Genomic DNA, 16645 nt, shown 5'->3' with positions numbered 1-16645 from the left:
GATAAAGACTAGTTTCTCTTTTGGAATCCTTGAATCACCAGACATAGGTAGAGGCTGGGTTTTTAATACCGAACCTGAGTACCCTCCTACTGAGCAAGCCTTAAGTCCAATTAGATAATTGTTGATTATCCCAAAGATGTAAGTGTCATTATTGCACCCTTGGTCTTGCCATGCTGGTCATTGTGATAGTTCATAGGCTTTATACCTATGGAGGACTACTGATTGCTTGTCTCCCTTGGCAGCTTACATAGAAACTTCTGATATTATGAGAGGCAGCCCTTGTGAAGAAGGCTGTCAGATCAGTTCAGGCTCTATTTCTCCAAGTCTAGTGCCCAATATGTGTGTAAATGTCTTCAGCATGAAACCTCCAAGTTCTGGGAAACAAGGGTGACAAAAATAGCTTATATTGCTTGAGGAGTCTCTTAGACTCCCTTGATCAACAACTGCAAGGGAAGTTTTCCATGTCTGGTACTGGGGGTTTTGTTAGATAGTCTATGACTCTTAGAGAAGCATCATCATTATGGAATAACATCATTCAAAACATGCTTGTATGTGTATAATATAAGTATATGCCTACAAATACAGTTATATTTATTCTGTACATATTTTAAGTAAACATAAAATAATATGTTTCTCTATGCCTTTTCCAACATCCTTATTGTTATTTACCCTCCTTCCATTTTCCCCCCTGTATCAACCTTCCTCAGCCCTTCTTGTTAAATCCTTCCCCCCCTCGATTGTCCCATACCCCCATTCGTAGCACCTATGCTTTACTCTTCAGAGTAGAAACTTTTCTACCCTTCCTAGAGTTCCTCCTCTCTGCCCCACTTTCACTACCATGTCCCGTTTTACTTTTTCTGGTGTCTGTGGTTTCTCCAAGTTATATACTCACATCTAATGACTGAAAGCTAGGATAAACAAATAAGAGAATATCTTAGTTAGTGTTTATATCACTATGAAGAGACACTATGACCACAGCAACTTTTGTGAAAGATAACATTTAATTGGGGCTGGCTTACAGTTTCAGAGGTTTAGTCCATTATCATCATGGTCAGAAACATGGTGGTGTGCAGGCAAACCTGGTGCTGGAGAAGAAGCTGAGAGTTCAGCATCTGGATCAGCAAGCAGCCAGATGAGAGAATGAGTCACACTGGGTCTGGCTTGAGCATCTGAAACCTCAAAGCTTGCCCCTAGTGACACAGTTCCTCCAACAAGGCCACACCTACTCCAACAAGACCACAGCTCCTCATAATGCCACTCTCTATGGGCCTATGGGGGCCGTTTTTATTCAAACAATCACAGAGATAATATGTAGCTTTTACCACTTTCCTAAACCAGTACAATATCTAAATGCATTCTAAATAACTGCACTTACAACTACAAATAAGTGTTTCACTCCACATCAAAGAGTCTTCTTTTTGTAGCAGATGGAGACTATTTTTCAGAGAACACCAGACCATAAGGTACCTAGCCCCAACTGATACATCTGCAACACAACCCCTATTCCTAAGGCTCAGGGAACATTTTAAAACAGAGGGTAAAAAAATTTTAAGAGCCAGAGGACCAGGAAGTTTGCTGGAGGTGGTGTCTTCTATATATGACAAGGAGGTTGCATCAGTGAACTCTAAACAACATAAGGTTGACTAAGTAAGACCTCCATAATGACAACATCAATTGACATGCCAACATGGATGGGAGAAGTTTCATAAGGCCCTACCTCTAGATGAAGAGCTATAGGTAATTAATGGATACTGAGAGAGAGAGAATCAGTTTTCTCTAGTACCCTGATAGATACCCAATCCTAAGCAATCAGCCCTAAACACATACACATATGAGCAACACTATATGGATGCAGCAGGCTTTTATATATGGATACATATGTACATATGCATTTATATATATGCATGCATATATATATAAAACAATAATAATTTAAAATGAAGACATCATGAATTTGAGAGGGAGTGAGTGCTAGATATCAAAGAAAGCAGGACAAGTGTTGCTCAGCTCCTGTGACCGCTCCCAGTACTTCTCATCTCATACCCTACCCTATTCCTCTTTAACCCAGGGTGGGCCTTCTGCCTCCATTCCTCCAGCTTCTGATCCCTGTATCACTCATCCATTTTGACTACGCACCTTCTTGGCTCCTGATTCCTCTCCTGGCTTCTAGATCCAGTGCTCCTCTCTTAGCCTTCTTCTCTCCTCTCTCTTCTCTTTTCTCCTCACCCCCCCCCTCCTTGGCCCTGTTCAGCCTAGAATCTTCCAGTTGCCTCTGGCTGTTTCTCGCTCATATCTACAGTAAAGCCTTCACCTCAACTATACCTTAGGAGCAGTCATGTCCTCATTCTTCATTCAGGGAAGAGGACATGGGAAGAGTTGGAGTAAGAGAGTAGGGAGTAAAAATGCAGTAAATATACTTCTTGTGTATGAAATCTTCAAAAACATTAAAAATGTTAAATTAAAAGAAAAAGAGGATTCAGAGTTTGCCACAAGCTTATAAAATTGCAGATGTCAAAGATACTGTGAATTGTACACCAGATGGAATTAATCAACATTCCAGCTCATGATTAAGGAAAAAATAGCTCCTTGGAAACTTATAAACTAGTCCTGCAGCTGTGTGCTAATGACAGTACAGTTGCAGAAAGGAGACCGCATGACCCTTCTGTGGTTTCATTCTAACTATAAGCACTGGTGGCCTCAGAGCAAAGCAAATGACAATACAGTTCAAAAAGGAAACAAGAACTGATTGAGAAACACAAAGATAATTCTACAAAAGAGCTGTACCCATGAGACATTTGTAAATAGGCAAATAACAGCTGAAACTGCAATGATACTCTGAAACCCTGCCCTGCCATTTCTGCTTTGGTTTTCAGGACCAGAGCATGCTAGGCAAGCAAAGTACTGCTGCTATATTTCCACCTATGTCTGCATTTTAAGAAAGATCTCATATTGCTATTAAAAGAGATCATAGTTTATACAAAATTCAAAATTAAGAAATGTTAAATTTTGCAAATCTGTTATTTCCTAAGAGTATGTGGTCTACCCTTCCTCCTTGGAAACTGACCTAAAGAGAGTATTGTAGATTGAAGTAGGAGGGGATGGGAAGAATCCACTGGACAGTTCCTTTAACCAGAATAGTGACACTCAGTTATCAACAAATATGATACCAAGTGACTATATTAAGGAGCAGAGAGCTGATCAGATCCTACCCAGTAAAGCTTCCAGGTGAAGCATCACAGAAGGAATCAAGGAGAGTCTTCAAGGCAGAGTAGAACTTGGGCATGTAGCTAGACAGACATGAGGCTATTGGATGGGATTCCATTTTCAAACTCAAGACCCAATGTTCATCCTTCGAAACGGTGGTTAGCAGAGGCTTCATGGTGGTAGGTGATGGAGCAGGTGCCCTGAGGCCTGAGGAAGCCCAGTAGTCTCTCCTAGCCTGCAGTATAGTAGTTGCCCTTTAAGAGCCGGTTGCAGCAAGCTCCTGTGAAGGACACAAGGCTGCTGACCTTGGAGTCAGCCTTCAGAAGCAGCTGCAAGAATCAACTGCAAATTTAAGCTATAAGAAAATGACACTAAGGAGCCATGAGAGAGCCTCCCTGAGAGAAGTCATACTGACTGTGCTCCTAATTTTAAGCCTAGTTATGGTTACTCCCAATAAGGCTTCAAAACCAATCTATTACCATTGCCTTGCCAGCAGGAAGGTGGTGCAACTGGGCAAAAGTGGAAAAGGAAAAGGAAGCAAGCTTTTGGCAATACATACATCATGCATGTATGCATACATACATACGTACATACATACATACTTGCATACATACATAAGTACATACATACGTACTTACATACATACATACACACACACACACACGATACTGAGTGCCTCTTCCTGAAAGACCCAATGTGTGCTCAGAAGGATCCAGGACAAAGTATCCCCCAAAACTGGGCACTAGACATGTTCCTCACTAAGAATCTTGGTGAGAAATAAAACAGGGAAGACTTGGAACTGAGGCGGGTGTCTCTATGCTGGTTTGAGGACAGCCTGGGCTACACAGAGTTCTAGGCCTGCTTTGGCTAGAGATACTACCTAGAGACTAGAAAAATAAAAATAAAGTATTAAAGAAACTCAGAAAGCTAGGGAAAACATGATAAAGAACAAGAGACAATGCGGACAGTTAACTATGGAAAAAATGACTGCATGATAAACAGGAGCTTAGACAGTGGCAGCAAACAGGAAGGACTCCCAGCAGTGCTGAGGAGCCTCCGAGTGAAACAGGTTAGTGGCTGCTTCTGTGAGAGAGCGTGAAGGTGTGTGTCTGAGGAAAAAACCAGATCTTCTTCCAAAGACTAAAATAAAGGAAAAGCAGAAAAAAAAAAAAAAAAAAAAAAAAAAAAAAAAAAAAAACGCTCCATACAGAGAAGCCAGCCAAACACAGCCAAGGAGTTCCCTGGTGGGGAGAGGACTCAAGTCAAATGAAAGCACTGGAGTAGTAGCTTGAGAGTTACTTCCTGACTCATAGGCAAAAAATAGAGAGAGACTGGGCCTGCCATGGGCTTTTGAAACCTTGAAGTTTACCCCCACTTCCTCCAAAAGGCCACTCCCACTCCAATAAGGCCACACCTCCTAATTCTTCTCAAATGTTGCCACTGCCAGATGACTAAGCATTCAAATATGAGGCCATTCTTATTTGAACCACCACAGTTGGCATAGGCAGAGATTTTCTAATCAGAATTCCAACAGCACAGGAAATAGCCCTAAGAACTGACCACAAAGAGTAAAAAAAGATGCCAAAACCATACAATGGAGAAAAGACAGCATCTTCAACAAATGGTGCTGGTCCAACTGGATGTCTACATGTAGAAAAATGAAAATAGATCCATACTTATCACCCTGCACAAAACTAAAGTCCAAGTGGATCAAAGACCTCAACATAAAACGAGACACATTAAATCAGTTAGAAAAAAAAGTGGGGAATACCCTTGAACTCATTGGCACAGGAGACAACTTCCTGAACAGAACACCAACAGCACAGGCTCTAAGAGCAACAATCAATAAGTGGGACCTCATGAAGCTGAAAAGCTTCTATAAATCAAAGGATACCGTCATCAAAACAAAAGGACTGCTTACAGATTGGGAAAGAATCTTCACCAACCCTCTATCTGATAAAGGACTAATATCCAGTATATATAAAAAAAACTAAAGAAGCTGAAAAGCAGCAAACCAAGTAATCCAATTAAAAAATGGAGAACAGAGCTAAACAGAGAATTCTCTGTAGAGGAATATCGAATGGCAGAGAAACACTTAAAGAAATGCTCAACCTCATTAGCCATTAGGGAAATGCAAATCAAAACGACCCTGAGATTTCAGCTTACACCCATGAGAATGGCCAAGATCAAAAACTCAAGTGACAACACATGCTGGAGAGGTTGTGGAGAAAGGGAAACCTTTCTCCACTGCTGGTGGGAATATAAACTTGTACAACCACACTGGAAAGCAATCTGGCACTTTCTCAGACAACTAGGAATAGCGCTTCCTCAAGATCCAGCCATACCACTACTGGGCATATATCCAAAAGAGGTTCAAGTACACAATAAGGACATTTGCTCAACCATGTTTGTAGCAGCTTTATTTGTAATAGCCAGAAGCTGGAAACAGACCAGATGCCCCTCAACTGAAGAATGGATGCAGAAATTGTGGTACATCTACACAATGGAGTATTACTCAGCAATGAAAAATAAGGAAATCATGAAATTTGTAGGTAAATGGTGAGACCTAGAAAGGATCATCCTGAGTGAGCTGTCTCAGAAGCAGAAAGGCACACAGGGTATATACTCATTCATATAGACATAACATAGTATACACCTACTAGAAACTGTACATCTGGGGAAACTAGGCAAGAGAGAGGACCCTGACTAAAATGCTCAATCCCCATCCTGAAAGGCAAAGAGGCTGGACATCAGAAGATGAAGAAAACAAGAAACAACCTAGGAACCTGCCACAGAGAGCCTCTGAAAGCCTCTGCCCTGCAGACAATCAAAGCAGACACTGAGACTTATGGCCAACTGTTCGGCAGAGTGCATGGAATCTTATGTAAGAAGTGGGAAATAGTAAGAGCTGGAGAGGATGGGAACCACACAAGTAGAGCAACAGAACCAAAAAACTTGAACACAGGGAACTTCCCAGAGACTCATACTCCAACCAAGGACTATTCATGGAGATAACCTAGAACCCCTGCACAGATGTAGCACATGAAAGTTCAGTGTCCAAGTGGGTTACATAGTAAAGGGAAGAGGGACTACCTCTAACATAATCTGATTGGCCTGCTCTTTGATCACCTACCCCTGAAGGGGGAGCAGCCTTACCAGGCCACAGAAGATGACAATGCAGCCACTCCTGAGGTGATCTGATAGACTAAGATCAGAAGGAGGGAGAAGAGTACCTCCCTTATCAGTGGACTTGGGAAGGGGCATGCATGAGGAAGGTGGAGGGAGGGTGGGATCAGGAGGGGAGGAAGGAGGGGCTTATGAGGGAATACAAAATGAATAAAGTGTAATTAATAGTAAAAGAATTTTAAAAAATTAAAAAAAAAGAGTGCATGAAGTTAAGAAACTTCTCTACAACAAAGAAAATAATCACTAAAGTAAAGAGACAGAACAGGAGAAATTGTTTTACCAACCGCTCATCAGGTGGGGGCATTAGTATTCAAAATATATAAAGAATTACAAAAATTAAATATCATAAACACCACAAACCAAACAATCAATAAACAATTAATGACCTGAATGGACATTCTGAAGAAAAGAAACTTAAATGGCATATGAATACTTGAAGAGGTACTCAGCATCCTCAGCCATCAGGGCGATAAATAAAGTGTAATTAATAACAAATAAGTTAAAAAATTAAAAAAAAAGAAGTTCCACATCATACAATCCCCCAGCCTAGAAAGCACCATCATGCTTTTTGTCTCTGAATGTGCTTCCCAGGGCAAGTGGAATCATACAGGCCCTATCATCTTGTGACTGGCTTGTTCCACTTAGGCAATGTCCTCCAGGCTTGCCTATATTACCACAGGCATCAGAACTCCCTTCCTTTTAGAGGTTGTATGCATATGCCACATTTTACTTACACGTGTCTACATTTGCATCTTTTGCCTGCAGTGAATGATGCTGTTATGAATACTAATATGCAAATTTTCTTCAGTATGCTGTGTCTGGGGCTAGATACAGCATACTGAAACCACTTGCTTTCACAGACCTGAGTTCAGTCTCCAGCCCCCAGACAGTGGCTCAAAGCCATCTATAACTCCAGCAGCAGAGGATCTAATGTATGTCTAGTGACAACACATAGAAGCAGGCAAACATTCAAACACATACGGTAGATGACTCTTTTCAAAAATGCACCAGGTCAGCCAGGTGCACACCTGTAATCCCAGCACTCAGGGAGGCAGATGCAGGCAGATCTCTGTGAGTTTGAGGCCAGCCTGGTCTACAAAGAAAGTCCAGGACAACCAAGGCTACAGAGAGAAACCCTGTTTTAGAAAAGCAAAAGCTAAGGGGCAGGGAAGGTGGACCTGGGAGGAGATGAAGGACTACAATCAGGATATAAAATAAATAAATTGTAAAATAAATAAATAAAGGGAGGGGGACAAAACAAAACAAAAAAGCATCATGTCTTAGTCTATTTGTGTTGTCCTAACAAAACACCTTCTCTTGGGTGATTTGTTATGGACTACTTTACATTTACAGGTCTCAAGGCTGAGGAGCCCAAGCCCTTCTTGCTACATCTTCACATGTAGTAGAAGACAGACAGCAGAGAGGAGCCTCACAAGCTTCCCTGCCCTCTTATAAGACCACTAACCTTGTTCATGAGAGCTCCAGCCTCATGGTTTAGTGACATTCTAACACTGTCACATTCAGGGGATGATACAGGGTTTCAGAGTGGTGTTTACCAACTGTAACAACAAGGAAATCAACATATCCTGAGCCACCCAGACACAGTCACTCAGAGGATGCTACTTTTAGCATCCTCACTGGAAGGATGTATGAAGTGAAAATTATGAATTTAGGGTGTGAGCACTGACATATAAAATGGACTCTCTTTACAGATATGCTAGGGTTTATCAAAAGTTAGTCTCCTTTATGTCAACTCATGGGTTCTCTCTTTTTTTCCCCTCCTGCCACATCATCTCTGCCACCCCACTGCCTTCTCTCCCACCCCCCACCTCCGCAATTCAAGGTTGTCTAACGTTAAAACAATTATTATATGAATTCAAATGTTGTGCTTATAGAAACAAAGTATTTCCTAAGGTATAGATAAATGAAAGATACTTTCCAAATTATAAAATATTTGGAATGCTTTAAATATATGAAATTACCCACATCCTTATGCTACAAACTCTTTCTATTTTTTATTATCATTTGATGCTAAGCTTATTATATTTTAAAGGCAGCACTTGTCCAAAATGGGCCAGGAAAGATATTAATGCTAAAAATGTTTTAACAAAATTTCTGGAACTTTTTCTCACAAAATGGAGGGAAAGTATATTTGTAGAAATGCAACATTTACCCGCTCCATGTCCATTACATAAACTGTCTCCCACTCACCTCCCCTTCATGAGGAATGAGCCAAATTCTGCATGTTCAGGAAGGTGGAGGCTCCTCCCAGCAGCCTGGCCAGGGTAGGGGATCCAGGGGTCTGCCTGGCCGATCTTGTGGTTTCTGGTAGTGGGTTTGATTGTCAGTGGCTGTCCTGGGTTTGAGCAAGTTGGGCCCGACAAAGCAGATGTCTGGTGTAGCTCTACCTCCAGCATGGCTGAGGCCAGCCTGATGTCTTTGTTCTCTAGGTGCATGCCCCGTGGCTGATCTTTCTGGGTCAAACAGAGAAAAAGCCACTCACTGTTGCTGAAAAACAAACTCTGTACAACCAGAGCAGACTTAAAACATAGCCCTTCCAGTGGCCCAACATTCAAGCATGGCACAGACACCGTGTGTGTTTGTCTTCAAGAACTGATACCTCAGCAATTCCATATTAGCAATGATCTGTACATTCTATAACAAGACATAATAAATTTTTATGTGTTTAATTTTCAAATTTTAATTTTTTTCATACAATGTATTTTGATCATATTCTTTTCCCTTCCTCCAATTTCTCCCCGATTCTCTCCACCTCCAGACCCACCCAATTTCGTGTTTCTTCTCAAAAAACAATACAAACAACAACAAAAAAAGAAAATAAAAACAAACTAACACACATACACACACAGCCATGAAGTCCATTCTGTGTTGGCCATGGGACCTGCTCTAGAGTGTGGATGATATACCTAGTGTCACTCCATTGGAGAAAACTGACTTTATTTCCAGCAGGTGTCAGTTATAAACATCTTCTTGGTTAAAGGTAGGACTTTGTGTCTACTTACCTTTCTCAGTGCTGGAATTTAGAATACAGTAAATTTTGAGATGTGCATAGTATGAAATACTGTGATTACATAAAAGTTATGGAGAGGGATGTTCAGTGATATTAGTAAATATTAATACTAAATATAAAAGACAACCTTTGCTATGTGGTAGTTCTATTTAAACAAACACGCATAGATTATTTGTACAGAGCATCAAAGCAAACAGGCATATTCTTCAAAGCATTGCTACCTCTCACTAGAGATGGTATAGATTATCAGAACTTTGCCAACTTTCTTTCTTAGTAATATGGTGTTCACAGCTTTTGCTCCGAATTGCACTGAGAAAGTAGCAATTGTTATAAAGATGAGGACATGGACTGTAGCTACCATTGAAGTTGTATTCCAAGCCATTCACTACTTTTATTTTTCACATTTTATAGCACCCAGTAACTCAAGAAATGATCTTTGCCTTGTAGCAATCTGGTTTTCTGTCAACACTTTCTGTGAAAGCAATAATTCCTGTGTACTTCGGTTGAGTCAGTGTTCTAATGATCTCCGAGACAAAGGCTTCTCATGTAGTTAACATAGCATATGTGCACACTACTCCTGCTCACCAGATTCATCCGCAGCATCAGCAATACACTTTGAGACAGGGTTCCTGTGGATCCAAGCTGAGCAGGGCTTCAGCAAGACTCAAAACAAGTGCAGGACAAGTATGGCATATCTCCAACTAAGTAATCTGTTATTACACTTTAAATTTAGAATGTTCACAAAATACCTATGCATTAAAGACTTGGTCTTCAACTCATGGCGCTACTGAAGCAAGGTAGAACGTTTTCCAGGGAAGGCATAATGACAGGTCTTCAGGTCACTGGGGACACATGCCTTAGAAAAGGACTATGGAGACCCCAGCTCCTCCTTTCACTCTCCCTTCCCGACCATGAGATAAGGACATTTTTCTGCCACTTGCTTCTATTATTATGTATATGCTACTATCAGCCCAAAACAATGGTGTCAGCCATTCATAGAGCTACACCTGTGAAACTTGGAGCTAAAACAAACTTTTCTCTTTGTAATATGCTTACCTCAGATATTTACTATAGTCATGAGACCCTGACTAATACAACTAGACTATTGTCTAGTGGAGTAAGAATTTATGTCAAATATGAAATGATACTGGCATGGAAAGAAGCCTATACATTTTTGGACCCTGCTTTGGCTAGCCATGTTTGATAAAAATGACTTGCAAATCACTATGACAGAGAGTGCTGGTAGAATATACTTGAATAAAAACATGAAATAATAGCAGTTGAGCTGAAGCCTACCAGAAGATAGGCCATCCATCCGCAGACCTCCCCCACTCTCTAAGTGCCCCACACACTATCCCAAATCCTCCTACCTCTCATTGTTACCATGCCCCAGTCCCTAACTCTGGCAAAGACTCCCACACCACCAGAATTCCAGGAAGGCCATCCACCCTCAGAGCTTCGAAACTCTATCAATGCCCTCCCACCCTATCCTCAATCCCCCTTCTTCATTGACATATCCCAGCCCCCATCTCAGGAGGCACCCTGCTTGACCAGAGGCCACACCCACTACCAGAAGTTCAGGGAGGCTGCCCACAGTGAACCTCCCCAACTCTCTCAGTGCTTTCCCAGCCTATACACAATACATCCACCCCCACCACTTCCTCATTTTTCAGTATTCAATTTAGGCAGTGACTTCCTATGTGACAAGAGGCCATGCTAGCAACCAGAAGTCCAGGTAGGCTACCCACCTGCAGACCTCCTTTACTCCCTTGGTACTACACCAGCCTAACTCCATCTTCCTCCCCTCCTCATCACCTTGCCCAAGCCCCCAATTCAAGCAGAGACTTTCAGCTCAACCAGAGTCTAGATAGGCAAGAAGATCACAGAGGAAACAAAAAACCAAGGAACAAAACACCCATGCAACTAACACAAACTCAGAAATCCACACCTAGACCTATAGTCATCCCAAACCCAGATGCTTAGGTGCCAGTATAAGAACACAACCAACAATAGCCAAGGCAATATGTCACTATCAGAGCCCAGCTATCCTACTACATCAAGCCCTGAATATTCCAACATGGCTGGACCACAAGGAAAAGACCTTAAAACCAACTTTATGAGGATGATGGACGTCCTTAAAGAGAAAATGAATGAATCCCTTAGAGAAATCCAAGAAAAGACAAACAAAAAATTGAAAGAGATTAATAAATCCCTTAAAGGAAGCCAAGAAAAAACAAACAGTTGAAGAAAATGAATAACACTGTTCAAGACCTGAAAAGGAAAATAGAAGAAATTAAAACACACACACATACACACACACACACACACACACACACACAAATTAGCAGGCATGGTAGTGCATGCCTGTAATCCCAGTACTCTAGGAGGCAGAGACAGGTGGATCTCTGTGAGTTCAAAGCCAGCCTCGTCTACAAAGTAAGTCTAGGACAGCCCAGGCTTTAACAGAGAAACCCTGCCTCAAAAAGAAGAAGGAGGAGGAGGAAAAGGTGAAGTAGGAGAGTGAGAAGATGAAGGAGAAGGAGAAAGAGAAAAAAAAGAAGAAAGAAAGAAAGAAAGAAGGAAGGAAGGAAGGAAGGAAGGAAAGAGGGAGGAAGGGAAGGAAGGAAGAAAGGTTACACAAATTGAGAGATGTGAAAACTCTAGGTAAGTGTATAGGAACTACAGAGGCAAGCTTCACCAACATAATATAAGAGATGGAAGAGAGACAACCTTGGGCATTGAAGGTACAATAGAAGAAAAAGGTGCATCAATAAAAGAAATTGTTAAATCTAAACATTTTCTGACAAGAAACATCTAGGAAATCTGGGACACTATGAAAAGACCACACCTAACAATAATAAGAATAGGGGAAAAAAAATAATCTAGCTCAAAGGTCCAGGAAATATTTTCAACAAAATTGTAGAAGAAAATGTCCCTAACGTAAAGAAAGAGATGCCTATAAGGTACAAGAAGCTTATAGAGCACCAAGTAGACTGGACTGAAAAAGAGCTGCAAGAGGGAAAGGACAAGTAGCACATAAAGGCAGGCTCTTAGAAGTACACCTGACTTCTCAGTGGAGACTCAAAACAGCCACAAGGGCCAGGACAGATGTCCTGCACACTCCAAGAGACCAAGGATGCCAGCCCAGACAACTCTACCCAGCAAAACTTCCAATAACCATGCAGGGAAAAAAAATAAGATATTCTATGATAAAGAAAATTTAAACATTTATCTAAAACCCAGCCCTACAGAAGATACTAGAAAGAAAACTACAACTCAAGGAGGTAATATATCCATGAAGACAGAAATAACGAATTTCACACCAAATAAAGCAAAAGAAAGGAATCACCCATACACACACAACGATGACAACAACAAAATAACAGGAATTAGCAATCATTAGTCAATATCAATGAACTCAATTCCCCAATAAAAAGACACAGACTAACAGAATGGATTGGAAAACAGGATCTTTCTGATGCATACAAAAAACACACCTGAAAATAAAAAATAGACATTATCTCAGAGTGAGGGGTTTGAAAAAGATTTTCCAAGCAAATGGACCTGAGAAGCAAGCTGATGTACCCATTCTAATATCTAACAAAATAGACTTCAAACTACAATTAATCAAAAGACACAGGGAAAGATACTTCATACTCATCAAAGAAAAAATCCACCAAGTTGATGTTTCAATTCTTAACACCTATGCCCCAAACGCAAGGGCATTTGTAAAAGAAATATTACTAAAGCTTAAACTTCACATTGACCCTCACACAAAGCAAGTCTCAACACATACAAGAAAAATAAAATAACCCCCTTCATCCTTTCAGACCACCAAGAAGTAAAGCCGGATTTCAACAACAGAAACAACAGAAAGCCTACAAACTCATAGAAACTGAAAAATTCTCTACTGAATGAAAAAATGTGTTAAGACAGAAACAAGAAAAAAATAAAGACTTTCTAGAATTCAATGAAAATGAATACACAACATAGCCAAATTTATGGAACACAGTGAAAACAGTGCCAAAAAGAAAGTTCATAGCACTAAGTGCCTACATTAAAAAAAAAAAAAAAATGGAGAGATCTCATACAAGTAACTTAACAGCATGCCTGAAAACTTTAGAATAAAAAGAAGGAAGCACGCCCAAGAAGAGTAGATGGCAGGAAATAAACAGAGAGCTGAAATCAATACAATAGAACAATACAAAGAATAAATAAAGAGTTCGTTATTCGAGAAAATCAACAAGGTAGACAAATCCTTATCCAAACTAAGAGATGGAGAAAGAATATCCAAAATAACAAAATCAGAAACAAAAAGGAGGACATAACAACAGACACAGACCCAGAGAGGCTAAGTAACAAGGACTCTAGAGGGATGCGTGGAACTCCCTGGAAAAGAGAAACAAAGGGAGACTTTTGTGGATGGAACGGGCTGGTGGGGATGGAATTAGGAGGAATCAGGTGGAAGAGATGGAGGGAGCGAGAACAGGGAGAGATGACTGGAATTGGAGGGTATTTGGGGGCAAGCAGGAAGGAGAGCCGGGAGCAACACCTAAGGTGACCCCCTCTTTGCAGCAAAAGGTTTTGGGGTAAAGAAGGCTTTGTTCTGGGAACACCAACAGGGCTCCCAGAGCAGAGATAGTTCCCCTCCAGGGATTACAGCTCTGAATAAGTAAGAGAAAACCGTATGAAATGCATAGCCAGGGTCTAAGCCCCATTACTGGCCCAGGACCAAAACCTAAGCCCCAGTTAGGTTCAACAGAGGCCTACCTGTTCGGACTCAGTGGCTCTGCTTAGGCCCACTGCTGCGCTGCTGGCCCTCCCTGGAGCATCCTGCAGAGCAGCTTGGAAATCCTGAGCCTTGCCTAAAGTAGAAGAGACCCCAAGCAGGACCTGGTCTGATTCCATCTGCCCTGCAGAACACATCTTCACCCCCATCAGCTGCAGTGGGTGGGGCTGAGAGCAAGATCCCTCCAGGCTACCTCAGCCAGGAGGTAAATTCCCTGGGATGCTGCAGCCGCTTAGACCGCTTTTTCACCCAAGCATAGACAAGCCATCTAGTTGAGGGTGGCAGGACCTCTGAAGGGACCAGGGAGTCTTCTGCTCAACCCTAGGCAGGACAGTTGGAAAAGATGACAAAATTCCTCATCAAACCACCTGGAAATCAGTATTCTGCAAGGATGGAAGACTGGCAGTTCAAGGCAATTGTGGGGTTGGGATGACAATCTTCTATTCCCAATAACAGGAATGGGCACAGCACTCCTCCCCCAGCTGTTTCCTGAGCCTCTAGATGGGCCTTTCACCCTGGTATTTCTGGAATTTCACTGCTGGCCTACTTCTCTCTACCTCCAACTAAAAGACTTTTCTTTCCTCTCCCAAGAGACCTTATCCTCACCTATTGCGGGTGCCCACACACACACACACACACACACACACACACACACACAGCTGCAGCCCAGACCTCAATGTCCTCTTAGCCTCTTGTCTCCGTGGAAGCAAACATGCTCAGACACCCCCAGACTCCCAAAATCCCCTTAGCCATCCATCCAGTAGTATACCCATGTCTGATCCTACCACATATCCAAAATGTACCCATAGCCAACCCTTTATCTCAACGTCTCACATCCAGCTAGAAGACCCATCACTAGCAAAATGTTCCCTGCCATGACCCAGCAGACCCTTTGGGCTTCTTGTTTGTGGGTTCATTTAGCTTTAAGATGAGGAGACTACTTTCAACAGGAAAGGTTTTTTTCTGTGAGCCTCATTTTTGCCTCCTACCACCTATTCTACATCATCTTTCCAAAACATACATTTGAGCATTCACTGGCCAAGGCTCCAGGTGAAAGCACTGCTGGTCTCCAGTTGCAGTCAAGGCCACTCTCTTTCCAGTAGTTGTCCCTAGAACTCAGCTAACTGAACCGTGAGGTTGGGGGTGTCAAGAAAATGCACGCTCCTAAGTCACCCCCACTTTACACCCAATCTGCACAACTCCACTACTCAAGTCTTTGTAAACACAGTCTGAAGCCCTTTCCTGCCTTCTGGAACTTTCCTCTGTTTTCAGATAGAATCTTCAGCAGCTCTCACAGGAGAGTTGGTATCACTAGCAACACTGGAGCTCATAGGTACCCATCCTTGGTGGGCCCTGCCTGGCCAGATCAGGTACCAGGCAGCAAGCAAACCTTGGAGAATGTCATTTTGCTGGTGGTTTCAGTGGGAAGCTGTGGTTCACAACTGTTAGCCCAATCTCAGCTTTGTAGAATGGTCACATTTGTCTAAGTCAGTGTCTCTCAAACATCACTGCAGGTTAAAGACACTGAGCAAGCTTCACAAGCCAGAGGGACAGAGCTGAGCCCCAGGGCTCTGACTTTCCAAGGATGTCCACTCACTCAGACTTCTGTGCTTACTAACCATGTCATGGAAAAGAGTTGGCTGTATGAATCCCCATTTATTTCACTCAGTGTGTGACTAGACAAAAAGCATTAGCCTTGAGGGATTTAACGGTCTCACTTCAGTGAGTTCCATTCTAAAGAAATGCCTAAAGGCCTGGTTCTTGTTTCCAAGTTCCCCTCCTCATTCCCCTTTGTCCTGAAGCACAGCCTATAGCAGGGTGCTATAGTCTCAAAAGCTGCTGCTGCTGCTGCTGCTGCTGCTGCTGCTGCTGCTGCTATCCTGCTGCTGCTGCTGCTGCTGCTGCTGCTGCTGCTGCTGTTGCTGTTGCTATCCTGCTAGCTTTTCAGAATAGGAAGTTATTACCTCCCAACTCCCAACCACCATTTTACCTGATGACTTGCTGATCTTTCTCCAGCAGTGAAGTCTACTGTCTAGTGTCCAAATCCCAAAGCTCTGAGTGGTGGCTGGAACACAGCCCTCTCAGCAGGCACTTGCAGCCCTGGAGGGCTGAGTACCTTGTGCTCCTCACCAGATCTTCTGCTGGCCACGCCCACAGACCATCCCAGAGCAGGAAGGCTCAGTGCCCCCACCCCCACTTGAGAATGGTCCAGCAGCATGAGAAAGCCTCAGCTGAAAAGTAAAGGATCTTGCTGCAGAAGCCAGGCATTTGTAAAATCCCAGCCATGAGCAGCAAGTTCAAGCCCCATTTCACAGGTAGCCAAGGACATGACACATTTTTCCTTAACACAAGAATTGAGGAAATGTAAACTGTTCTGCCTTTTAAGACAGCTCTACTGGAGATGATAAACTTTCTCATTATCTTGCTCTCTTCCA

At 42.3% G+C, this 16645-nt stretch overlaps 1 protein-coding gene across 2 annotated transcripts in view; it reads right to left on the bottom strand.

Annotated features, from left to right (window-relative positions):
* The window catches only part of Oca2 (OCA2 melanosomal transmembrane protein), a 321231-nt gene extending 304913 nt beyond the window's left edge, over positions 1–16318 (bottom strand). Inside the window, exons 1-2 of one of the 2 annotated variants that reach the window (XM_060366263.1) lie at positions 16201–16318; positions 8602–8864 (exon numbers count right to left, since the gene is read on the bottom strand). In XM_060366263.1, coding sequence (XP_060222246.1) covers positions 8602–8846 — 245 coding nt within the window. In that variant the 5' untranslated portion in view covers positions 8847–8864; positions 16201–16318. Of the gene's footprint in view, positions 1–8601; positions 8865–16200 lie in introns of those variants that run through there. The other variant, XM_060366262.1, reaches the window with a different exon arrangement.
* Between the last annotated feature and the right edge of the window lie 327 nt (positions 16319–16645).

The sequence above is a fragment of the Meriones unguiculatus genome, chromosome 14 (genome assembly GCF_030254825.1).
Source record: "Meriones unguiculatus strain TT.TT164.6M chromosome 14, Bangor_MerUng_6.1, whole genome shotgun sequence".
Lineage (NCBI taxonomy): Eukaryota > Metazoa > Chordata > Mammalia > Rodentia > Muridae > Meriones > Meriones unguiculatus.
The sequence above is the reverse complement of the archived record's forward strand: the minus strand, read 5'-3'. Positions and strand labels throughout refer to the sequence as shown.